Source organism: Chionomys nivalis, chromosome 4 (genome assembly GCF_950005125.1).
Source record: "Chionomys nivalis chromosome 4, mChiNiv1.1, whole genome shotgun sequence".
NCBI classification, from domain to species: domain Eukaryota; kingdom Metazoa; phylum Chordata; class Mammalia; order Rodentia; family Cricetidae; genus Chionomys; species Chionomys nivalis.
This window is the reverse complement of record NC_080089.1, coordinates 66,595,415-66,622,214: the sequence shown is the minus strand read 5'-3', so window position 1 is coordinate 66,622,214 and position 26,800 is coordinate 66,595,415. Positions and strand designations below refer to the sequence as shown.

General features: G+C 45.5%; 1 protein-coding gene across 3 annotated transcripts in view; it reads left to right on the top strand.

Moving 5' to 3' along the window:
- Positions 1–26,800, top strand: part of Tln2 (talin 2) — a 422,622-nt gene that overhangs the window by 376,860 nt on the left and 18,962 nt on the right. For all 3 annotated transcript variants that reach the window (XM_057766343.1, XM_057766341.1, XM_057766342.1), the window contains 6 exons: positions 2,769–2,894; positions 3,079–3,195; positions 8,661–8,846; positions 13,180–13,287; positions 20,781–20,886; positions 22,118–22,242. In XM_057766343.1, the coding sequence (XP_057622326.1) occupies positions 2,769–2,894; positions 3,079–3,195; positions 8,661–8,846; positions 13,180–13,287; positions 20,781–20,886; positions 22,118–22,242 (768 nt within the window). The remainder of the gene's footprint in view (positions 1–2,768; positions 2,895–3,078; positions 3,196–8,660; positions 8,847–13,179; positions 13,288–20,780; positions 20,887–22,117; positions 22,243–26,800) is intronic.

Below are 26,800 nucleotides of genomic sequence, written 5' to 3'. Positions count from 1 at the left end.
GAGCTGATGTTCCCACGACCTGGAGCTGACAGCCAGCTGGAGTCCTCAGGAGCCTGTCCCACTCCCCTGCATTTGTCCCAGTAACAGAGGTGCCTGCACCCGTCAGGTCAGCAGTCTAGTCCACTGGGCCCCAAACCAGATAACACTTGTCCCTCAGGACCTGGGCGGGCAGCAATGACTGAACTAATTAACTGGGGGCCACCAACCTTGCTCCTCTGTCCCCTGCCCCTTCCGTTCCCACTGTCCTCCGAGACAATGGAGCCCCATGAGGAACCCTCCTTAGTGTTTGTATCCCCCAGCTCCGTTTCCTCCAGCAGCCCTAGAGTTCAGATCCACTGTTTGCACAGTGCTTCTGCAGGAACCTGAGACGGTGGTCCCACCCTGGGGGGAAGGAAGGAAGGAACGGCTGGCATCCCTTTTGCTGAGGTTGGAAGTGCAATCCCACTCCCCACCCCCATGATCTTCTCTCACCAGCTGATTTTGAAGAGAAAGCTATGGATCTTCTCCACACAGAGAAATGTGTTAAATTGCTGAGGGATTTTTTTTCTTTTGTTTGAAAACATCTTATCTCAACAAGTTATATTAGGCACAAAAAGTAGAGAATCCCAAAATGAGTTCTTAGAACCACCTCCAATCTTCTGTGACACCTGGTGTTGTTTCCTTTTGCCCCCCCATCTGGGCAGCCTGTTCCCCAACTCCTATTCCTGTTTGTTGGTGAGCGCACTTAGCGTGCCATCTACTCCGCAGACCTTTAGCTGCTGTCCAGTGGTCCTTATCTAAAGGTGCCATCCTGTTCTGGTTACCGGACAGCTGACTGGCATGCAGAGGGGTCATTTTTCTGAGCAGATTTTTAAATTAATTTTATTTACATAAACCGAAATAAATTTTTAAAAAGAGGTTTCTGTTTTCAAGATATCTAGAAGGTTTGGAGTGCTTTGTTTTTTATAATTATGTGTGGGTGGGTGTGTCAGCTGTGGGTATGTGTGCATGAATACAGGTACCCAAGGAGGCCAGAGGCATTCAGTCCCCTGGAACTGGAGCTAGAGACAGTTGGGAGCTAATCGATATGGGATCTGGGAACCTAAATTGGATCTTCCAGGAGAGCAGTTAAGTGTTTAACTGCTGAGCCATTTGGCCAGTCCCCTGAAGGCAGCTACTGCTAATGAGAACTCACTTTAAAAAAAAAATTGGGGAGGGGGAGTGAGATGATTCAACAGGTAAAACACCTACTTCACAGGCTTGACAACCTGAATTTGACTTCCAGAACCCACAGAAAGTTGGGAGAAGAAAGCAACTCCATGGGGTTCCACTCGGACTGCCACACACACTAATACTAATTAATAAATTAAAATTTTTCATAAGTTATTTTTTCAGATCTGCTCAGAAAAAAAAAATGTTCCCTCTGCATGTCAGTCACCTGTCAAGTAACCAGGACAGGGCAGTACTGTTAGCAACAGCCCTGGCTTGCGGTGCCTCCATTTCTTGCTGCACATCTTCACTGTTCCAGGCTCGGGAGAGAGTGTCAGGCCTTCACAACCAGCTGACCCCAGCCTGTGGGTGCAGGAGGGCTGGCTGGGGTCCCTTGGCCCTCTTGATGAGGTGACACAGCAAAGGGTGCCAAGGACGGCAGGAGGCCGCTAAGTTACAATGTTTCTGAGTCACTGCTGTCTGGAGTTCTGGAGACTACAGAAGGCTTTGATGTTTATTACCCGGGTTGGTCCTCACAGCAACTGAATGAGGTGGGAAAGGCTGGCACTCTGTGAAGGTTACGTCTTGGGCCCTTGGCATCACATTGACCAGAGTCCAAATTCTAAACCCTCCGCTCTTGGCGCCAGTGCAGTGACCCAGTTCATGTCAGCTCTCCCTTTGGCTGGTGCTTCAGGTTCCAGCTCCAGCACTCGAGATAGCATCAGCTCCAGGACGGAGCAGGCCACTTTGTCTTCATTTCTTCCTCAAGACTGAGTGCCAGGTGTGTGCCAGAACACGTTCTGAGGAGGAATCCAAATAGGGTCTGTTCTAACCTCATTGGGTTGTAGGAGAAGATAAATCATGGATAAGCGAATAGATCAAATGGCACTGTGGACTAATACGACTGTAGTATTAAACAGGGCCATCTGATAGTATTTTGATATTCAGGAGTTAGACCCATTGCTAGGTGGTCAGGATCGGTCTCTTGGGACATACATTCAAGCTGAACCCAGAGGATGGAAAAAGCCAGGTTCCAGGTAAAAGACAACAGGAAGAAAGATCTACGTGTCCAAACTCATGGTGTGGGGCAGGGAATTGCAGGCACAGAGCTAGAGAGTAAGCACAGTGCCATAGAGACTTTACTGCCCCATATGAAGCTGTCATTGTGTTACCAATGCTTCTGGGTGAGTGATGGTACCTCAATGATGGTAACTCTGCTTTTGTAACCTTCATCCAGTCAGAGACAGCTTGTTGGCAGACCTGGTAGCCAGGGGACTATGTACCCAGATCCCAGCCTGAGCATCAGCATCAGCCTCCACTTTGGTGTCAAGCTAGGCATTAGTTCTCAGCCTCGGCCTTAGCAGCAGCAGTGGGAGCAGCCTCTCTGTTAGTTTTATTATCAGCAGCAGGAAGATTGGCCTCCCTGAGCCACAGACCCTCAAGGGTAGCTTCTTGAGTGGTGGTGTCATGTGCAGAACATAAAGCTACCCATAAAGAGCCTCCTTCCCACGTCCTTGCGCCCTGGCAGAAGCCAGCAGTGAAGGTCATCCTCTCTACTCACCAGCCTCCTACTCTTTCAGGTGGTGCTGATAAATGCCATCAAAGACGTGGCCAAGGCTCTCTCTGATCTCATTGGTGCTACCAAGGGAGCTGCTAGCAAGCCAGCTGATGACCCCTCCATGTACCAGCTCAAAGGAGCTGCCAAGGTAGGGTGGGACCCCAGCGGGGGCTGACCATGATGGGATGGTGATATGCCAGACTGCTGGAAGGAAGAACATTTGATCATCTTCCTCGTATGAAGGAAGGAAATTATCTTCCACACCATTTGCATAGTAGGTTCAGATGCTACACCTCAAACAGCATACCCTATGCTTTTCTCCTCCCATGCAGGTAATGGTGACCAATGTCACCTCTCTCCTTAAGACCGTGAAGGCGGTGGAAGATGAAGCCACCCGGGGCACAAGGGCACTTGAGGCCACCATCGAGTATATAAAGCAAGAACTCACAGTGAGTACGCAGCAGCCGTCACCCTCAGCTAACTGTCACTGTCCAGCATATGACTGACACGTGAGCTTCTCTGCAGTTTTTAAAGAGCTTTTACCTGGAACTCCTGGACTGGGGAGGCTTACGTATCTGTCTCCTGGTGGCATTTGTAGCTGCTTACCTATATGTCAGTGAGTGTGCCTGGGACTCTTTGTTTGTGAGACAAGGTTTCATATAGACTAGCAAGACCTTAAACTTTTATATCTTCAAAGGTAAACTTGAACTTCTGATCCTCCTGCCTTTACCTCCCAAATGCTGGGATTACAGGTGTATGCCACCGTGCCTGGTTTTACAGAGGTGACGAGGACCGAATTTGGAGCTTGATGAATGCTAGGCAAACACTGTGCCAACCGATCTATATTCCTAGCCAGGTTGTAGCCCTACATCCCTAGGGTTGATATGTATCACAGTCCAGACTTTATTCCACCCAAATGACAGCATGAGACTGGAGCATTGTAGAAGATTTCTGGCCAAGAGAAAAGTCAGAATGGCAGTTTACGCTAGCCTTGTGTTTAGATTATGGGGATTACACACATCCTTTCTTGTCACATTGCTGTTGGCCACATGTGGAATGACAGTTTGAGGTTCACTGTTAGGGGAGAGGCGCAGATGCCTTTAGGTGAGACACTTCTTCAGCATCCGGTTCATCTCTGTTTGAGATGTCTCTCCTTAGAGACATTAGCTCTGTTTACTCTTCCCTCGTTCTAACCCTGGAGAGTTACAGGCACCAGGAATTGCAACAGTAGAGATGTTCTCTGTTTTCTCTGTGCTGTGCAAAGTTGCATACCCCTCATCCTAACACCCACAAATAGAAACAGACAGGAAATGAGTGGTTTTGCCCCAGGATTTCTTTGTAATAGGTATAATCACAGATGTAGCTTTTTAAAGGGATATGCAGGCACTTGGGGACTCTGCCTCTGCTGCAGGTGCTTTGCCTCTCAGGATCACCTGTGAAGGCAGCATGAGAAGCAGCGCTAGAAATGAGCAACTCTGCTGGTGCTGGGATGACTCTTGGCTTCTTTTGTCCTACCAGCTTAGGAGATACAGTTAGGTCATAGTTTTAAAGGAGAAGCTAAAGAATATGTAACTCAAAAGCAGGTGATTCCTTAACACATACTATATGGGTTGTAAGTGGAGAGTGCTTGTTCATTTCCCAGCTGCCCAGATCTGAATAATCACACAGAAACTATATTAATTACAACACTGTTTGGCCAATAGCTAAGGTATATTCTTAGCTAGCTCTTACATCTTAACCCATTTTCGTTAATGTCTGTATCACCATAGGGCTGTGACTTTCTGGTAAGATTCCAGCATCTGTCTCCTTTGGCAGGTACATGGCGTCTGCCTTGACTCTGCCTACTCTCTCTCTCTCTCTCTCTCTGTATATATATATATATATATATATATATATATATATATATATATATCTTCCAATCTTCCAGCCTGGCTGTATTCTGCCCTGCTGTAGGCCAAAGCAGCTTTTTTATTAACCAATGGTAATAAAACATATTCACAGCCTACAGGAGAAATCCCACATCATCTCCCCTTTTCTGTCTAAATAAAAAGGAAGATTTTTAACTTTAACATAGTAAAATTACATATACAAAACAGTTATCAAGCAAGAATTATAGTATAATATTTAGTCCATTTACCTTTGGCAAATTAAGGAAAATACTCTTATCATCTATCCTATCTTTGTGAGTCTAAAGTTTTATATTTAATTTATCCTTTATCATAACTAATGAAAACTATAACTATCTGTCCTTAATTCCATCAAAGATGCCAGGATATATTACCTAAGTAAACAGGAAGCACATTGTAAGCAACTTCCAAAACTCTAGAATTGACAGAGACATCTCACTGACTGAACAGTCACCCAAAGTTCTTCTGTAACATTTCCATGGAGCAGGAAATTTCAAAGACTGTTCCACCTATATTGGCAGTTTGTCAGTCACTTTCTTCTGTGTCCTGTAGAATGTCTGGCAGACTCTTTCATAAAGAAGGAATCTCACCTTCTCTTGACAAGCTCAACAGTCATTTTTCTGTGGGTCCTGCATGTCCAGTTTATATAGCTTACCGCCAAGCAGTTCAGGCAAGGGAAGTTTCTTGTCCAAATGGCTAGCCTTGTCACATTGAAGGCAAATTTCATAACGAGTTTCTTCGATGCCCAACATCTCTTAAGTAATTGGTGTTTCCAAAGCAGACATGTCTCACTGTCAAGAAAAGTCTAAGTTCTTAAAACATTTTAAATGCTGTATTCTGTAGGTCTCTGAAAGGTTTGAAGAATATCTATACATCTGAAATATAGCTCTGTACATCTAGAAAACCTAACTAACATGACTACAAGTTTGACTATTATAAATGACTATCTGTTAATCTATAATTTTTAATTATACATTACATTTTTAAATGAGATACACAATACCTTAACCAAGAGCAGAAATACATATACACAGTGTAACAAAATCAACCTTAAATCTGTATCAATAGACCAAAATTCATACCTATGCAAAGTATTCATCTCTATATCATATTCCCATTTAAATGAAAACAAACATTTCTAAACAATCAGTTTGGGAATTGGGCATAGTTTTCTCCAAACTGCTTCCTGCTGTTTGTTGGGTGAAGGTATTTTTAGGGTTTATGGAGACCTTTGGCAGGGGGTCTTGTTCCATCAAACCAAATTACTCTGGAGGAATCCACAGGTTCTCATCCTCTGTAGAAACAAAAGGAGAACTTCTTTTTCAAAGTAACATATCCTTAGACTCAAATTTTGAAGTCAAGATACCTTTAAAATATATATGTTGGTTTAGCTTAACAGCCCCCACTATCAAGTATCTTTCTCTAGTTAACTAATTAACAGTCAAAAAATTTAAAGAAACCACAATAGTATACATAATCTAGACTTTCTGTGTATTTTCCATCTTTACATGACTTTTTTCTGTTACTTTTTAATATTTATTGTCTTTATTCCTTTTATCTATGTCTGTTTGTACTCTTTTATATTACTTTTATTGTCTCTTGAAAAACTTTGTTTTATTTTTTTAAAACCATTTACTTCTTTTTATAACTCTCTATACTCTTTTTCCTCTGTCTCCCAAGCCTACATACATTTTTAAAAGCACACTGTCGTTTAGAGGTCTGTTATGTCTGAATCTGTCCTATTGTGTGTTTGAAATCCTTTTCTGACAAAGAACATTTTAAAATGGTAAGCAGTGTGGTTGCGGTGGCCCTGGATGCTGACTCTACCTCTCAGGCTTTTAACATGGCAGAGGTAGTCCACCGCCAGCTCTGGGACCTCCAGGTGGGAACTGTGCTTACCACCTCAACTCTGGGAAGCAGGTGGCCCATGCTACCACCAAGTAACTTGCACCATGCTCCAAAAGAGCATAGCTGTTCATGCCACCAGCATGAACCAGGAAGCTGTCTCTTAAAGGAGTCTCAGTTTATACTCCTAATTCTGAGTCAGGAAGCCTTCTCTTAAAGGAGCCACACCTCTACTCACCACCAGCAAACAGAGCCTATCTGAAAATATGCAGCTACCAAGAAGCTGCATTTGCCTCCCATTTTTGTGGGTCTAGAAGCCCTATTTTTTTTTATTAAGCTTTTTCTTAGATCTTATATGGATCCATGCCCCAGATCATGGGCACCATTTTGTAAAGGAAGACTGCATATTTGTTTCCCAACTGCCCAGACCCAAATAATCACACAGAAACTATATTGTTTGGCCAATAGTGTAGGCATATTCCTAGCTAGCCCTTACATCTTAAATGGCCACATTTCTATTAATCTGTGTATCACCATGAGACTCTAGCCTACCAGTAAGGTTCCAGCATCTGTCTCCTTTGGCAGCTACATGGCGTCTGCCTTGATTGACTCTACCTGGTCTCTCTATATTTATCTCTTCTAGCCTGACTGTATTCTGCCCTGCCATAGGCCAAAGCAGCTTCCTTATTAACCAATGGTAATAAAACATGTTCACAGCATACAGAGGGGAATCCTACATCATCTAGGTACCTTAGAATGGCTGCACAGGATGGCTGTGTTCCCGCCTGAGATCTGGATACAGGTTCAGACAGCTGTAGGTACCCATGGTGGCAGTGGAAGCTACAGAAAATAGACTATCTTGGGACATTACAGGTGCTTGGTCATTGTGAGTATATGAGAGTGGCTTAGAATTCATCCACGTTTTCTCAGTTGGAAGGATGGGGAGACGACTCAGCAGTTAAAACACCCAGATACAAGCATGAAGACAGGAGTTTGGCTCCATAGAAACCCACATAGACACCAGCACTGTGGCCCATCTGCAATTCCAGTCTGGAAAGATGGGACAGGGAATCCCCAGAGCAAGCAAACTAGCGAAACTAGCCATATCAGTGAGCTCTGGGTTTGACTGAGGGACCCTGCCTCAATGAATAAAGTGGAAGAGTGGATGATGCTGATTCCTGACGTTAATCTCAGGCCTACACATACACGTGCACATATGTGCCCATACACAGGCAAAACATGCATACACACAAACATGTACACTGCCCCACACACACGTGAAAAATGGAAACAAGCAAATGAAGGTGAATTAATTCACCCAGAGTGTTCTCCACAGAGCCTCTGCCATGAAGACCACAGTAGTTTGGAGAACTCTATGTGTAGCCACCATCCCACTGTGGTACCTGGGTCTGGACATGGGACTTGCTGTCCTGAGTTATTTAATCGTCACTGCCGTTTCTAAGGAGCAGTGATGTTTGGCTCATTGTCACAGTGCAGAAATGTTGTATGGGTCCTCCGTCTTACTCAGGTCTGAAAACAGGCAGCCCCTCTTCCACAGGGATAGATGCTCATGTAGCACACAGTCACAGGGTTAATCCTTCATAGTAAAGACAAAGGACCATGTGTGTGTGAAGTAGAAACAGCTTGCCGTGGCTAACATGAATTCACTGCAACTTTTTAAAGTGTGTGTGTGTGCATGTGTGTGTGAGTGTGTATTTAAATCGGAGTCACTGACTTGAACATAGCCCTGCAGCTATCTTCGTGAAACAGAGTTATAGGATAATATGCTTCACCCCATAAACTCATACCTGTGCAAAGTGGGCAGGAGATCATCCAAAGTGATGTCTTCAGGTTACTCCTGCCCCAGAGCCCACACTGGGATTGAGAAAGACAATATGTAAATATGGGGTAGTGATGTTTGCAAATTGATGAGTTAGCCCTTTAGAAACCTCCTGCTCACCATATTCTTTCCACGAATGTCAAATGTCTCTGTGTGACCCACTCTACTGTCCTTAATTAGGTTTCAAATTTCCTGTCATGTGACAGTCTCTCCCAATTGTTAGCTTGGTTCCCAGACACTAATTGCACCAGGTGGAAAAGAGTAGGTTATGTTTGTCCTTTTCTTTTTGATTTTTTTTTCCTCTTCTGTTTCTGACTTCAAGGTGTTCCAGTCAAAAGACATACCTGAGAAGACATCATCACCCGAAGAATCAATCAGAATGACGAAAGGCATCACCATGGCAACAGCCAAAGCCGTGGCAGCTGGGAATTCATGTAGACAGGAAGACGTGATTGCAACCGCCAATCTGAGCAGGAAGGCCATCTCAGATATGTTGACAGCTTGCAAGGTAAGGACCTGGGCATTGTTGTGGATGGATGATGGATAGATAGTTTCCTGTTGGAACTGGGCATTGTTGTGGATGGATGGATAGATAGTTTCCTGTTGAAAATGACTCATTCAGTGTCCTGGTGAAGGAGGTAAGGTGGACTATGAGCAGAGGGCAGCTTCACACCTTAAACTTTGTGGTAGACCAGCGTGCAGTTTACACCTGGCATGGTTAGCTCCCACCTCACCTGAATCCTAGTGCGAGGAGGAGGAGGCTGGAGGATTATTGCGAGTCAGAAGCCAACCTAGGCTACATAACAAGACCCTGCATCAAAAAAAAAAAAAAAAAAAAGGTGCTGAAGAGATAATGGCTCAGAGGCTCACAGCACTTGCTGCTCTTCCAGAGGACCCGGTTTCCATCATAGTACCCATATGGCAGCTCCAAGAAGATCAGCTGCCCTCTCTGGCCTCCAAAGGCACTGAATACATATGGTACACAGACATACCTGCAGGCGAATCACCCACCCATACACACTACAAAAACAAACAAACAAAAACCAATAGTAAAAATGAGATGATGGCAATGATGCTGACAGTTTCCTTTGGAGGCAGCTGCATCCCTCACCTCCCTCCAGAAAAAGGGCATCATGCAATAAGACAAATACAAAAAACCAAGCTGCTAAATGGTGGGTCAAGAAAAATGTCTCTAGGGGCGGGGGTGGAGTGGGGCTCAAGGAATAAAGTGCTTGCTTGCAACCATGGAAACCTGAGTTTCATCACCAGAACCCACGTAAGCAGATTCTAAACCACCGATAGCAAATGCAAACTGGCATGATTTATTTACTTATTTATTTTTGTCTTTCTTTTTATTTATTTTTTGTGTTTTCCACATCATTCCTCTCACTCTCACTCATTCCTCATCCCTTCGTACCTGCCCTATGTCCTTGTACCCTTCCCTCCAAAATAAAATAGAATAAAATTTGAGAGAAAATTTTTCAAGAGAAAGAAAATCTCATCACAGAAGCTGTAGTGTGACACACTGAGTCCACAGTATATCCAGAATGTCCTTCTGTCCATACAGTTACACTTGCAAGTCTTCTTTCAGAGTCACTGATCTGGGGTGAGCCCTCTGGTTTCTGCTACACCATCAATACTGGGCCCTCGCTGGGGCTCCTCTTAGATAGCCTATTGATGCCCTGTGAACTGATGTGATTTATAAATCTAATCATATATTTTAGCTATTAATTGTTAAAGAGAAGCCCCTCACACTTGATTCCTATTGTAATTATAAAGTCCCTTTTGCCAAGAACATGTAAGTGCCTCAGTGTTTGTGAGATTGCATGGAGCAGATGCTGGCATGGGTGCCAGCCAGCGCCATGCTACCTGAGCTCCTCAGGATATCGCCCGCATGCGCATGCACAGACTATTGAGGAGCACAAGAAATGGGCCGAGATCATGGAACCAACCACTGACAGTGCAGCTGTGAGGTTTCTTGAACAGTTGAGACATTCAGTGGGCATTCAACCCAATCATGGTGGTAGAGAAAGAGACTCCACCTACAAAGACAAGGTTCCAAAGTGACTTATGTGTAGCGTGATGCGGCGGTGTACGTGTCTGTGCCTCTAGACACAGAATCTGTACCCAAGAGGAAGTAATAGCTGAGATAAGGTGATCGGATGAATGTTTAAGATGCCTAGAGCATTAAAGTCACAAGTTAAGCCAGGTGACTGCTTGTAATCCCAGCGCCAGGAAGGCAGAGACAGGTGGATCCTTGGGGTTCCCAGGCTAAAGTGGCCTAGGCATGTTGGCACACACCTTTAATACCAGCACTCAGGATCAGAGGCAGGTGGATGGCGGATAGCATCCGAAGAATGACACCTGAGGTTTCCCTTTGACCTCCACATACACGATATTTTTTTATTAATTATTTTTCTGTATATTGATGTGTTTGCTTGAATGTATGTCTGTGTACTGCATATCTGCCTGGTGCCCACTGAGGCCAGGTGAGGGTGTTCATCCTAGGAGTTAGAAGACAGTTGTGAGCTGCCATGTGGATACTGGGAATTGAACCCCTGTCCTCTGGAAGAGCAGACAGTGCTCTTGACTGTTAAGCCATCTCTCCTGCTCCAACACACAGAATTTTTTTTTTCTAAGCAGAAAACTTTTGAAGTCACACCAGTGAACCTAGTTGCTCTGTTGGAGCATGACTTCTGGGCCTGAGTGGGGAGCCAGGCAAATGTGGAGGTGAGGCCTGTCCCACACTGCCTGGCCTCAACAGAATGCCAGGATTGACCAGTCCCCGGGTGTCTTCACCTGGGTGAGTTTCTGTGCGGTCTGCTTTCGTGTGCCTATATTTTTGTTAGATTTAATTCTTTATTTCTGGTTGTCGTTGGCATGAGGTGGCCGGCCATTCCTGTGTTGCTCTGGTCTTTCTGACTGTTTGGTTCATGACTTCTATCAGCCAGTACTGCCTTCCCCTTTGGTCAGATAGGTAGGTTGCCTACAGTGTTTATTGTTGTGAGCTTTACTGTTTCATTTTTGAGATAGGGTCTCATGTATCCCAGGCTGGTCACTATGTAGCTAAAGATGACCTTGAACTTACAACCTTCCTGCCTCTCCACCCCGAGCTCTAGGCTTCCAGGCATATCCCACCACAGCTGGTTTATGGGGTGCTAGCTCGTGTGTGTTAGGCGGGCCTACTGCCAACTCACCTACAACTTCGCTATAAGAAACATCTTTGTGTTTATTTGATTTATCTGGGCTTTGGATTATTTGCTCAGGAAGACTCCCAAAAGTGGTATTAGGGGATCAAATTGTATAACCTTTTCATTATTGCCAGATTGTTTTCCCAAAGGTTCTGCCAAGTTACAGAGCCACCACGGTTAGCAAGAATGTTCTTCCCCCAACCCTTCTTGGCAACCTGGTAACCTGCTCTGGCGAAGCCACTGCACTGTAGCACCACGACCCGTGTCACATGACCCACAGTAGTGCACAGCTCTGTGTTTCACATTTAGAGGCTCGGGGAAACATGGAGATAATGAAATAGAGCATTTTAAGAGCACGGCTGTGGACACCCTCCTTACCCACATCCCCACCCACCACCCCTGGTTTCTGCCTCTGAGGTTTGTTAGTCCTCAGTCAGTCTAACTTGTCTCCTCAATGGCAGCTGCTTGCCATGTTCCCTAAGGGAGGGAGGGTACACAGGTCTTGCCACCCACACTGCTCATCTCTGAAAGGGGATGAACTGTAAAACCAAACTAGTCAGCCCCCCTTACGCCTTGACTTTTTCTGTGTTCCTCTAGATTTAGCCTAAGGACCCATGAATGGTACCCAAACACTCTGCCACCAAGTTATAGCCACAGCCCTCTTTTTACTTGATTTTGAATCAGGGGCTCACTCGGTTGCCCAAACTGTAGCCTTGGACTCACTCCATAGCCCAGGCAGGTCTTAAACTTGGGGTCCTCAGCTTCCCCAAGCGTCTGAGATTACAGGCCTGCCACAGAGAGACTGGCGAATGTGCCGTGCCTTTGTTGTGCCTGCTGGTTTATTGGGAGTGTTGTTTTAAGCCTTTCTGTAAGCCTCCCAAGTGCTTTCCAGAGTGGAAGCTGTGCAAGAAAAATTAAGGGGATAGGGTTTCCTTATGTAGCAAATAAAAGATGATACCCCACGCCTGCACTTTCCCATGCTTTCCAGGGTGCATTTTATCCTGCAGCCCTGCAAGTCAGAATGCTAGCTGAAACGATTTGTCCTGGATAACTGGAGGTGGCAGGTCACGGTACAAGGAAAAGCCTGAGAGGCTGTTACCCAGGGCTCTGGCTTGCTTATCTCTGCATTTGTATAATGCAAGATGAGTTCTTTACAGAGCCTGGGGGTAGCAGGGAGCTGTGAACTGAAGGAACCTAAGGGCTCTGGTCACAGAGAGTGCCCTGTGACTGTAACTTGGGAGGCCCAGTGGGAACAAGGGCTTCATTAGTCTGGGGACATAGAGATGCCATAATAGTGCCCCTGCTGGAAACAGTAGCTGTGAATCTTCCTGGATGCTTTAGTGCATGGAGAAGAGGGTGAGAAAGGACAGAAGGTCCCAGACTCCAGTGTTTCTGTCATGTGTCCCCAGGAAGCCAGCCTACAGACTGTCAAAGGACCTGCTGCAGAGGCGTGAGCATGGAGGGAGAGATTCCTTTCCCACCTAGAGAATGGGGGTGAAGGTCTTCAGAGAGGCCGCTGGCAAGGTCTTCCGCCTCAGAGACCAGGGTGGCCAGCTCTGCTGAGCTGGGAACACACAAGCAGCTCTTCTTTGTTTAAGATGCCAACATTGTCTTCTCTTCTCCCTGTTCCCTCTCTCAATCTGTCTCCAGCAAGCATCCTTCTACCCTGATGTCAGTGAAGAGGTACGAACCAGAGCCTTGCGGTATGGCACTGAATGCACCCTGGGCTACTTGGACCTTCTGGAACACGTCTTGGTGGTAAGGAGGGATGTGGGCAGGGTGGAGCAGAGATATATATCTTTGTGACTGACATAGATGAAGACCCTCCTTCCCTCAGGCACACCCCCTTTCCAGCATCCTGCCAGCATCTCTCATGAGGTTAGGACTATGCTGAGCAGACCGTCTGATCCAGCACACTGGACGAAAAGTGCAGCCTTCAGGAAGACTCGGAGGGGGTCCAAAAGATCTGATTTCACTCTGGCACCAAAGAGCCAGCAGAGCAAACATGCCTGGGGTAGGGTGGGGAGAGAAAAGGAAGAGGCAATGTCAGAGGAGAATTGATAAGTTGAAGGTCAGAGGCAGTCTTAAAAAGAATTGAAAGGTCTCTGAGGCTAGTGAAGTAGCTGAGTTGAAGAGCTTACCATGCAAACATGAGGGGCCTGAATTTGATCCCCAGCACCCATGTTAAAAAAAAGAATTGAGTGAGGTAACACACACTTGTAATCCCAGTGCTGGGAGCAGAGGTGTGGTAAAGATAGAAGGATCCCAGAGTCTAACCGAATCAGCAGGCTCCACATTGAGTCAGGGACCCCCATCTCAATAAACAAGGGGAAGCTGTTGAGAGAGGTACCCAACATTGACCTCTAGCCTTACACAAACATGTACATGCACCTACACAAACACGTGCTCATGCACACGTGCGCGCACACACACATCATATTGGGAGGTCTTATTGCAAAGACCCAAGTGCATTCTAAAAATATAGAAAACAGGAGCCTCCATGACCAGCTAAAGAGAACCATTGCTAGTGGCCTGCTAGTTTCTGGTGGCTTCTTGCCGTCCTTGAGTGAATGGTGTGAGTCATATCAAGAGTGCCTGGCCTGCTGTATCCACCGTGGAACTAGGATTAGAAGACAAAGACAGAAGATTCTGGGCAGCAGATATTGTGGTTATGGTTGGTCACCCTGTTTTTTAGCCTTGTTCAGAACCTTGTATGGACTGGAGCAGAGCCCAGGAGAGTTTGTCCAGGAACCAGGGAAAACACAAGAAATTGGATGACATGTCCCCTCCCGTGTCTGCTTCACTCTCCCCAAACCTAAAAATAAAAACAAATCCCAGGCCACCTCAAGTACACAACTCTTGTCTCTAGAAGACAAGCGTTAGATTTCCTTGTTTTTCTTTGTACAGCCACATGAACTATGGCTGAAGAGATGAATGACCAGAAAGCCACAAAAGTCTTTCCCTTGGTTAAGGTCACTCCACAGTTCAGCAACAGACGTGAGAACAAGTCCCCAGCTCTGTTCTGGTTCTAGCGGTCACTGCCTTCATCTTAAATTATCTTCTGGCATTAACTATTTCAGGTCTTCTGAGGAGTCATTATGTTCATCCACAGATCTTCAGTCATTGATAAAGTATTGTGTGATATTACTGGTTTTGTTTGGAAAAAGTAGTCCGGGCAGTGGTAGCACACGCCCTTAATCCCAGCACTGAGGAGGCAGAGGCAGGCAGATCTTTGAGTGGAGGCCAGCCTGGTCTACAGAGTGAGGTCCAGGACAGCCAGAGCTACTTAGAGAATCCCTGTCTCAGGTGGGTTGGGGAGGAGTCTGGGGTTATGAACCTTGGGCTTCCAAAGTCTGAACTCCAATGAGTGGAAGCTACTATAAACTACATGAGCCAAAGAAAAAACACCTTAAGCAGAGGAAGGAGCCTCTGTAACCAAACTAGATGTGCCAGAATCCATTGAGAAGACTGGTCCATGAGTATATGACATGCAGGGTCAAAGGAATAAAGCCAGAAAGATGCCTCCTGGGGCATCTTTGTCCTTATGAGACTGTATACCATCTTCCATTATCTTTGGGGTATATGTTCTGTACCCTGCCTATTATTGTACCAAACTCTCTATTGTCTGCTCTTGCCTATGCATATTAGATATGATAGTTTAATTTTAAGTCAGAAAGAGTAGGAAATCATTAGCAATCACTGGTATAAAAATGAACAATTATAGCAGTATACTATAATAAAAGATATGTGAAGGACCATCAGATGGCTCGGTGGGGAAAGGTGCCTGCTACACATTCCTGGAGACATGAGTTTGATGTAACCCATGTGAAGGTGGAGTGTGAGAACTGACTCTACAGAGGTATCCTCTGAGTGCATCCACATTAAAGGCATGGTGGCATGTGCCTTTGCTCCCAGCGCTTCGGCAGAAGCGTATGGAGTTCTGTGATTCTGAGGTTAGTCCACTCTACATAGAGAATCCCAGACCAGCCAGAGCTACATAATGAGACCCTGTCTCAAACAACAACAACAAAAAAGATATATGAAGCTCAAAGTGTCAACACTCAGGAGACTGAGGCAGGAGGGTCGTTAGTTTGAGACCAGTCAGAACAAAATCGCAAAATCCTGTCTTGAAAAGGGGTGTAAGAGATGGCTTAGTGGATAAAATACTTGCTGGACAAGCATAAGAACCTCAGTTTTGATCCCTATCACCCATGTTAAAGAAAAAAGCTAACATGATATCACATTCCTGTAATCCTAACACTGGGGAGGCAGGGAAGGATCCCTGAAGCTCCTTGGCCAGCCAGTCTAGCCAAATTGGTAAAAGCCCTCAGGGAAAGACCCTGTCCCAAAGAGATGGAGAGTGACAGACAGATACCCACATATTGCATTCATAGGCAAACACACAGTCACATGTGTACGCACATGTGTGCAGAGACAGACAGACACACACACACACACACACCCCTCCTCCTGAGGGGAGATAAGGGGTCCAGAGTCCCTGAAAACATACAAGAAGGTCCACAAAGCTCCCTGGGCTACACATCCTGGTACCCCACTTAAGGCTGTCTAGGTGCTGTGTCTAGTTCCAACCCTAAGGATGATCAGCAGGAGGGAAGTTGCCAGTCATAGGGGATGACTCCATGTGTCAAGGAGGAAGCTTCATCTGATGAGGGCCCGTGTGGGCAGGAGGCTAGATGAGGAGGGGGAGCCACTGTTTTCTGTTCTAGGACCCCAACAAGAATCATCAGGGAACTTTCCCTGTGGCTGCTCACACTGTTAGTGTTTCACACAGATTCTTCTTTCCTGTTGCGTGGAGGCTCAGTCTTCCATGTTGCAGACCTATCTCGATGGTTGGTGTAGCTGTCACGGTGTGCCAGGACACCAGGTGTCCTCGTCATCCATAATTATGGGAAACACAGGAGCGTGCTGTTTCTCCGAGGCCCCTCGGGGAACCCTCCAGGGCCAGACCATTAGCAGAAGAACCAGCTCAGTGGCCTAAAGCTAGTGCTATAAAACGAGAAGAACTCAGCCCATCTAGTGTGATAAGAACTGTGTCTGGGGCTGGAGAGATGGCTCCGTGATTAAGAGTGCTCGCTGTTCTCGCAGAGAACAGGAGTTTGATTCCATTGCTGGACCCAAAACTGTCCACATTCCACCTCAGAGGATCTGATGGCCTCTTCTTCTCTGGCAGGCACCCACATACCCGTCATACACATTAACACAGAGACCCAAACACAAAAATTTAAATAAGAGTTTTTGTGTACCTTAACGGTATGTATGCATACACACACAAAGAAACACAAGTACACAGAATGTTTCTCAAACTGTTTATAAGGAGATACCAAATTGAGAGCCCCTGCCTAGAACCCCACTTCTGCCTTTTTCTAATGCTCTATTTAACTCTCGGCATACACAGGCTCTGGTTTAGGCAGAGACATCATGGCTGCTCTAGGAAGCTCCTCAGTGCCCATGGAGTGCATCGGCCTTCTGCATTTGCTGTGCACTGCTTCATCCTGGAGCATCTGCTCCACAGGGCAGGGTGCAGGCACCAGCCTCCCGGTGCCAGGCTGTTGTAGCCCAAGATCTTGGACAGGGTTAACATTCACTTCCCTGGAAGAACTTTACTCTGGGTCTCTCTGTGTCCTGATATCAGAAATTGTGTTGACTTAATCACAGAATTAAAAATAGAGCAACTCTCCTCCTGGCTGTCTGGAGCTAAGACACCTTAGCTCGGCAGTGCGCTCTGCCTTAAAGGGCCATCTGTTCCTGGAAGTGGCACTCTCTGTCTACCTGGAGGGCTCTTCTCTCAGCTGTAGACGTCTTCAATCATTACAGCTTGATGATTCAAGTGTTTCAAGTTCCCACACCTGTAACTCCCCTCAGCTTTAGTGAGGTGCAAGACAGAAAGCAGCAGCACAGATTCCTGGGCCTAGGAAAGCAGGACCATACTGAAGGAATAAATGTATGTCTCGCCTTCAGATTGTCCAGGCAGCCGATGGCCTGCTCTGCATCACCACAGATTTGTTTGTGTTTTCTACACTTTGGCCAAAACTCATTGTACAAAATTCTAGAAGAACTAATATATTTTCTTTATTAAAAAGGTGTTTAAACATGTAGGGCAGTGGACTCACATTTTCTCAATAGAATTGCAGAATTTTCAATCCTATCTATATTACCATATAGATATATGTCATATCAGTCTTATTACATAGCCTGGCACTTGCTGTCCCACTTCATCAACCTCCCAAGTGCTGGGGTTGCAGGCGTATGCTTCTTTAATTTACACCAACTATCTTATTTTCCCTTGAGAATTTTTCTCCTGCTGATCATCCTTATGGTTGGAAGCAGACACAGCTCCTAGACAGCCCTTAAGTGGGTACCAGGATGTGTAGCCTAGGGACCTTCTTTAATGTTTTCAGGGACTCTGGACCTCTGATCTCCACTCAGGAGGAGGTGTGTCTGTCTGTCCGTCCATCTGTGCATGCATGTGCATGCACATGTGACTGTGTGTGCACCCATGAATGCAATGTGTGGGTATCTGTCTGTCACTCTCCATCTCACTGAGACAGGGCACCGAGCATGGGCTTTACCAATTTGGCTTGACTGGCTGGCCGAGGAGCTTCAGGGATCCTCCTGCTTCTGCCTCCCCAGTGTTAGGATTATAGGAATGTGATATCATGCCAGCTTTTTTTTTTTTAAACATGGGTGATGGCCATGTTAAAGTATGAATAACTCTACCTTACTTTTAACTCACATTCATGGCTTTTTGTCCACAACAGAGTAATAATTTAACAAGGTCTTTGGATTGGTTAGCAAGTCACAAAATGAGCCATAACCATTATTCAACTAGTGGTCTTAGAGCACTATTTTAGCAAAAATGATACCACTTGGGAATTTTTTTTAAACATGATATTAAGATTTTACCTAAGTAATGCTATTGGGGCCCTTTCTATGATTCGCTTATATAAGCCCACCACAACTCTGTAGGGGAAAGACTGTTACACTTGTTTAATAGGCAGGTAAACTGAGGCAAGGCTCAGAGAGCAGAGAAATATTTGGACTCAGAGTTACATGGCTGCATTGATTCCAGAAGATACACTTGGTAAGACAGCCTGCCCACTGGCTGTGTTAGGAAGCAAAAGGTGCCTCTTCCCTCAGCCTTCCCAGGACTCTTGTGATTTCCTGGAAATGCTCAAGGAAACTGTCTTATTAGGACTTATTTTTCACTCATTTGTTCAGTTTCTCCCATATGTGTATATATGTGTATACATAAATGTGTGTGTGCTTCCAGCACCACTGTTTAGTCCTATCAAGTTCAAGGTGCCTTAATATTTTTATTAGAAACCTCTTGATTAACTGTGCATGTAAATCTAGTTACACACTGCTCAGCCTTGTCCTGGTCTATAAACTGATACCGCATCATTTTGGCTACAACCTTTTTGGTCTTTGTGAGAGGAACTGGAATCATAGAGCATTATTCATAAACGTAAAACCAATAAAAAGATAACCAGAGGAACTGGAGAGATGGCCAGTGGCTAAGAGTGCATACTGCTCTTGCAGAGGATCTGAATTCAGTTCCCAGCAGCCATACTGGGCAGCTCACAATTACTCGTTAGATCTCCAGGAGATCTAATGCCCTCTTCTGGTCTCCATTGGTACCTGCACTTAAATTCACATTACCCCCCACCACACATACACACTTACTTACATACATACATACATACATAGTTTTTTAAAAAAAAAATACCAGAGGAAGGAAGATGGGGAGAGATCTGTACATTGGTGTGTTTGGGACTGGTCACAATGTAACCCATAAATTCCTTCAACCCAGTTCGTTGTTGTTGTTTGTTTGCTTACTACATTTCTTTTAGGAACATAATCAGAGGAGTTAGGCCTAAGGTACAAGAACTATCTCTTCCATACTTCTGAAATACCATATTACCTGACCAGATTTTTTAAAAGAGTATAGGACAATCAGCACAGAATTGACACTAAATGAGTGCTTACTGCATTCTGGGCCTTGGGTGAGATGGTTCGCCTGTGTCTTTTATTTGGTCCATGTATCAGTCCTCAGAGACAGGCGTTGTCCCAGCTTTATAGAGGAGAATCAGAATCAGAACGGGCCAGCCAGGAAGATGCACCTCAGTTGAAATCCTGGGGAAGATGGTAAAGGAGTCTTTGCTTCATTTCTTAGTTCCATTTTTGAAGGAATTTAAGAAGAGATCATCTGGTTTCACAGTATATTGCTGGTTGCCAGTTCTGGTACCTTTTTAAATAACAACTTAAAAAAAAAATCTTGAAACCTCTGGGACTAACAAGAAGGCACAGCAGGTCAAGGTGCTTGCTACTAAGCCTGGCATCCCGAGTTCAACCCCTGGATCCCACAGTGGAAGGAGAGAACCAATTCCTGCAAGTCATTCCTTGACTTCCACATGAGCGTGTGTGTGCATTCTCGAGCACGTGCAAAATCAGCAATGCCAGGTGCACGCCTTTAGTTCCAGCATTTAGGAGCAGTGCGAGATGGATCTCCATGAGTTCAAAGCCAGCCATATCTACATAGGATAATCAGGACTACATGACGATACCTTGTCTCAAAAATAAATAAGATAGGCCTAGTTGTTCTGTTTTTTAACTTTGAACTAAGTCAAAAGAAAGTATATCCATATCAAACCAGGCAGTGGTGGTGCACGCCTTTAATCCCCGCACTCAGGAGGCAAAAAAAGGTGGATCTCTGTGAGTTCAAGAACAACCTTGTCTACAAAGGAAGTTCCAGGACAGCCAGAGCTGTTACATAGGAAAACCTTGTCTCAGAGAGAGAGACAGAGAGAGCATGCAAGCGTATCAAGACATCTTGCAGAGCAGATCATGATCAGAATCCTAGGGCTGTTGCTCATGTGAGAATTTTGCCTGCAACCCTGCCCTGCCCCACGCTTTCTCTGCTTCCGTGTTTGCTTAGCCTGGCCCTTCTGTACTCACGGTGTTCTTCCACATCATTTTTACACTTGTGGATTTGTTTTACCTAAAAATAAAAGAAATGAAGGGTAAGATCAGCCTCATGCTCTTTGGTAACTATGTCAGAGGGACCACTGAGGCACCCCTTGATTCTCAGAGTCACTGTCGTAGAAACCTGGTGAGTCTGTTGTCTCTCGAGAGCTTGAAATCCTTCACAGAGATGCCCCTCTCCACCAACAGGAGTGTACTGCCATGAGGCATTCCCCACCCCATGCGTCTAACATGTTTTTCACCCACAGATCCTTCAGAAGCCAACCCCAGAACTCAAACATCAGCTGGCTGCTTTCTCCAAGAGGGTGGCCGGTGCCGTGACGGAGCTCATCCAGGCTGCGGAAGCCATGAAAGGTAGGTCAGAGCCTCATGTCATCTTGTAGCGCTGCACTAGGCAGAGGGACAAGACAGGGAGATGCAAACAGAAGTACAGTGAGAATGAAAAGCATAGGATTCTTTTATTTTTATGTTTAAAATAACATTTTTCTCTGATCTTTATATCGAGTGCTTTTACCTGCACGAAATAATCCATCTGAAACTCTTCACCTCCCTTGGGAGTCTTGTCGTTTATTTTTAGCTGTATTTTTAGTCATCAGGCTGTCTATTGATTGTCTGTTGGCTAATACGCTCATGAGCCAGGCCCCAAGACTGCAGGACTGTAGTTCCAGATTCTTAGGGGCTCGGGGAGATGATTGCAAGTTTGAGGCCTGACTGCACTACAGAACAAATTGAACTTTGGGCAACCTTACAAGATCCTATCTCAAAAATTAAAAAAAAAAAAAAAAAAAAAAAGAGGGGAGAGAAACTAGGAATATAGCTTGGTGGGAGAATGATCGCCTATCATGTGCTAGACCCTAGTTTCAATCTCTAGTCATACCAAAGAAAGTAACCAGGGCTGGAGTGATGTCTCAGCAGTTAAGAGCACTTGTTGCTCTTGCAGAGGACCCAGGGTTGATTTCAAGTACCTATATGGCAGCTCACTACCATCTATAACTCCAGATCGGGGGGGATTCAATGTCCTCCTCTAGCCTCTGCAGGCACCAGATTTGCATATAGTACTCAAATGTACATGCAAGCAAAACATCCATACATGTAAACTAAAATGAGGTAAGTACTTTATAAGTAATATAATAATATAATATAATAATAATATTCTTGTGTATAGGGGATTGCACTGAATACAGCATTTGCACGCCCTTACTTGCTTACACGGATTCTCTAAGAAGAACATTTTTTTCTGAGGCATGTGACCCTTCCTCACATTCCCTGAAGAGAATGTCAAAGCTCTGTGGCCTAGAGTCTCATGAGCATAAATCAGAAGGCAGAGAAAGACTCGAGTATTGGTCCATTGATTAATCTACCGTCAATGGCCATTCCTGTGGACGGGGCTACACATGTAGCTGGTTTTGAAAAGCAGATTAGCTCCCCTTAGTCCCTGCGTGCAGAAGATGGAGAGCTAGGTATCCCTTATGCAGAGAGGAGGCCCATGGGGCCATCCAAAATGCCTATTTAGATTTGTTTGTGATTACACCAGTACCCTCATGTCTCCACCTGCCAAGAGTGACTTTCCTGGGACTGATTCTAGGAACAGAGTGGGTGGATCCAGAAGACCCAACCGTCATTGCAGAAACAGAGCTGCTGGGAGCTGCAGCATCCATTGAAGCCGCAGCCAAGAAGTTAGAGCAGCTGAAGCCGAGAGCAAAACCAAAGGTGAGTGTTCATTGCTGGTCACTTGTACTTAGAGGAGAAGCAGAGCGTCCACAGCCTGCTGTGTGTAATTCCACCGTGTAAAGCAGGTTGTCGATGTTTTCTGTCAAAAGTCTCTGTGAGTAGACAGGAGACCGACAGCCTTCAGTTCATCAGCTTCCGTCCTGCCTTTCATACAGAAATAACAGTTATTGAGTATCTTGTTTTCTTAGAAACAATAGGTCTGGGCAAATGATTTAGGCAGTAAGGTGCTTACTGGGAAAACATGAAGACCGAGTTTGAATTTCCCAGCACCCATGTAAAAAACTCATATGGTGGTGTACACCTATAATCCGAGCACTGGGGAGCTGGGGCAGGCAGGAGCATTGCTGAGGTTTGCTGGCCATTCAGACTAGTAAGTTCCAGGTTCAACAAGAGACTGTATCTCAAAAAAAAAAAAAAAAAAAAAAAAAAAAACCAAGAGGGGTGACTAGAAAGATGCTCAGATAAAAGTGCTTGCTGTTGCTGATCCACAGGACCCGAGTTCAGTTCCTAACACCCACAACAGGTGATTCACAACCATCTGTAACTCCGGCTTCAGGGAATTCCACTCCTCTCTGACTCCATGGACACTGTACTCATGCACCCATACAGACACATATACACAAACACACACACACACACGTACGTATACATAATTAAAAAGAAATCTAAATATACATATGTGGAGATATGGTAGAGAAGCAATTGAAGGAGATACTTGACCCCTGGCTTCCACATACGCATGCAGACACACGAGTAGAGAATAAGGTGCATTCAGCCATGGACAGTTTCAGTGTGTACAGGAGACTGTACATTAGAGAAGTGGCAAGGAAAGAGATTATTTTTTCTGGGGCAGTAGGAGCTCACCCATCTCCAGGCTCAGCCTTGGTAAGCAGCTGCACTTTCCCACCGCACACTCTGGCCATCTTCAGGAAGATGGTGGGACCCAAGGAGGCTTCCTTTTCTTCCTATCCTTCTTTATGCTGTCTACAGTTTGCTTCCCCATGACCCACATACATGGAAATAAAATCTGGCTCTTTTCACCCCCCCTCCCAAAAAATCTGGACCCCCAGTTTAGGACTGTGACTACCTAAAATTCTACCTTCTTGTCAGACTGAAAGATGGAATCTGAGGGCTGAAAGGTACCAACCCTTTCCAAAGCCGTGTTCAAGAGGAGGTGTGTGCCGGACACAGGAGGCTCATGAATCTGTTGAAGTTGGAGCTTTCCTAAAACCTTCAAGCATTCCGACCGATCTTCTAGCATCAGCTGCAATGGCAAACACATTTCAGATTTTCCTCATCAAGGTGGAACCGGAGATTTTTGACCCCTGACTTTTGTGTTTGCTGGGGTTTCGCTGGCGCTCTGGGGGTCCCAGATCATCTGATATTATCAGAGTTTAAGATCTGTCTGTGGGTTAGAGACAACGGCATTTTCTGGTTAGGTTTTTGTTTCTGCTTTGCAAATCAAGTTACTAGTGGATGAAAAGCGTACTCGAAGGCTGAGTCTGCCTAGGTTCTGAGGTTTGCGGTTTAATTTGCATGTCCTTAGACTTGTTGAGTCTCTCCCAAGAGACCCCTTCAGCAGGGGAAGGCTCCTTGTCGGCCAGGTAGCACCTGCAGTCTGTGAAGGAGTCTGCTGCTCATTTAACACCCAGCCCCTGCCCCCACCCTTCTCTAGGGTGCTCCTGAACTCCTGTCTGTTCTCTGTCTGGTGTCTCATCTGCTTCAGTATTCTTGATTTGGAAAACAGACTTAGTGGAATCTCCTTCATCCTGCAGGATTGTTGTTGAAGCGTATAATCGCTAATGTCAGAACACAGTGCCTAACTAGGTCTTAGTAAATGGTGGTCTCACCACCATTGTCACCATCACTGTGACCAAATGCATCTTTCCTCTTCAGAAAATGTGTGAACGAAAAGGTCTTTTGTGGTTCCCTATGGGATAGGAGGGAGAGTGACAAGGCCACAGGCCACAGACGTGTTCCAGACCAGTCTATCACCTCATTAGGGGTGAAGTCATCTGACCCTTGACCTGGCTGGCCACAACTGGACCATGTGATTGAACAGGATGGGAGCATCCGGCTGGGGTGGTAGCTTCTGTAAATCCCACTCCTTCTTTGCCCCCATTGGCAAAGAAAATTGTCCTAGTCCCTAGGACCATTGCACCTTATAAGGTTTTTTAAGCTGTTAGACTTGCTTTGGGTCCTGTTCTGAGGAAGAAATCCAAGACCTGCAAGAGAGGGTTGTTCCTTGAAGCCTTGCTGGTAGCAATGAGAAGTTGGGGTCTTCCTGCAGACTGTTCGTCGGTCTCAGCAAGGAAAAGCAGTAGTTGCCAGGACTGCATCACATGAAGATGCTCATGGAACGAGTTATGGGGGAAGAGATGGTAAAAGCGTATGCAGCCATGAACGATGCTTGGAAATGAAGGAGATGGACAGAGAATGTCTAAGCATTGGGGTGGGATTAGGAAATAACAGGGTCTGGTGTACTGCCACACCACCCTGAATGCACCTGATCTCAGCTGATGTGGGAAGCTAAGCAGGGTCGGACCTGGTTAGTACTTGGATGGGAGGAAATGACAAGTTCTGGAAAACAACCCTGAAAGCCAACACACACCAGAAGCGAGGGGTGAGTGCTGTAGGAGTCCAGCGAAGCACCTTACACTAGGTTCCGTATTTGAAATAGGGGTCTTAGGAGAGAGCTGAGGGGGTCTTCTGTGAAGGCGAAATGAGCACCATTGATCGGGTTTTTTTATTTGATGGTGTTTGCTGTTGGTGGCCCCTGACCTGATGTTGGGAAGAGTGGCTGCTACTTCTGGGACAGTGGAGAGTAATCTTCCTGGTGACCACAGGTTCCTGCAACACAGGCGTTATCTATGAAAGTGTCTCAGAGAATCTTACCATCCCAAAGCACGCGACTTTTGTTTTGCTAGGAGGGCCATCCACTTTGGGAAATTTCTCCCATGGTGTATGATATCCTCCTTGCCTTTATAAAAAAATTTTCCCCAGCTTAAAAAATATTACAGAAACAACAGTATTTTGAGGTTACTTTTCTCCATCAGCTCCTGTAACCTTAAACAAAAGTTTCCAGGGAGCCATAAATGGCCATTGCTCTTGCATTCCTGCCCCTGTAACTGACCCTGCCCCCCCCCCATGCTTGTACATGCCCGTGAATGTGGACTTCCCTCATCCCTGCAGAACACCTGCGCTGCTCTGAGGAATAATTTGGGGGAGGGGAGGTGATGACTTCAAGCTGCTTTGGTCACCTGATTCTCGGGTTATCTGTTTTAAGAGAACAGTCTATGGCATCTGAAGACGGTTCTGCTATAGTTCCACCCTTGGGCTCTGCCCACCGAAGCATCTCCTTTAACCTGCAGTCTCTCAGACGTGAGTGATGGACAGATGCACAGACTCCCCTTTTATCTGGGGAAATGGTCCCGGGCTCAGAGTGTGTGCCAGCAGTGTTGTTATTGGCACCCTTACCACACCTACAGACGAGCTCCGAGGCAGGCCGGGAGCTCCGAGGCAGGCCAGGAGATCCTGCAGCGGCCACTGGCTCCTGCGGCTGTAGCCGTCAGTACTGTACCTATTGTCAAGCTCAGTCAAACCTGGATGCCTTTTCTGCAGGCCTCTGTGTGATATGTTTGATATATTAGGTTGTTATTTAATCCAACTATATATCAAGCATATTCCTACAGTGTCTTGCCCTTTCTCCGGGGGTCCTAACAAAGTTTAGAAGGCAACAGGAAGGAATATATTAAAAATCACAAATAGGTTTAGATGACAGAGTGCTTACTTTGTTATGTTTTATTCCGCTTCTTGTAACCTTTAAGACCTGTGTCTTCATTACCTTTCTGGTGCTGTGACAGACTACCCCAACAAAAAGCCACTTACGACAGAGAGGATGTATTTTGGCTTATAGTTTAGAAGGGTTACAGTCCTTCATGGCAGTCAGGAAGTGGAGAAAGAGGAAAACCAGTGGGGTCTGGCAATCAAACCTCAAACCCCATTTCTCCTTCAGCAAGACCTCATCTCCTAAAGGTCCCGTAGCCTTTCCAAACAGCCCCACCAGCTGAAGACCAAATGTTCACACACATGAACCTATGCAGGGGGCGCATTTTGTTCCAAACCACAGCAGCCTGCCTGTATCACTGCTACTATTGTTTGTAATGGAAAGGAGTCATAATTCCTGAAAGCTTGAGACATTTTCTATAGCTTAGTTGTATGCAGTGAGCAGTTCTTAAGAGAATATTAAAGAAAATTCAGTGAGAAGATTCCAGCCCATCTCTTCGATATAAGATTGTAACATCTAGACATTTCTTCCTGATTCAATTTTATCCTGATTCTCAGCACACTCTCACAGAGTAAATTTTATAATCAAGTTTTTTCAATGCAAAAAATAAAAAAAAAATCAAGACACATTATCTATAACTTACCACGATATCTGTACTCACTGTATGGCTGCTGAGCCGCTGGCTTTATACAAACCTCAGCTGGGACCAAGTGTGTCTGACGAAGAGACTGTGCTGTGGACTCCGCTCTG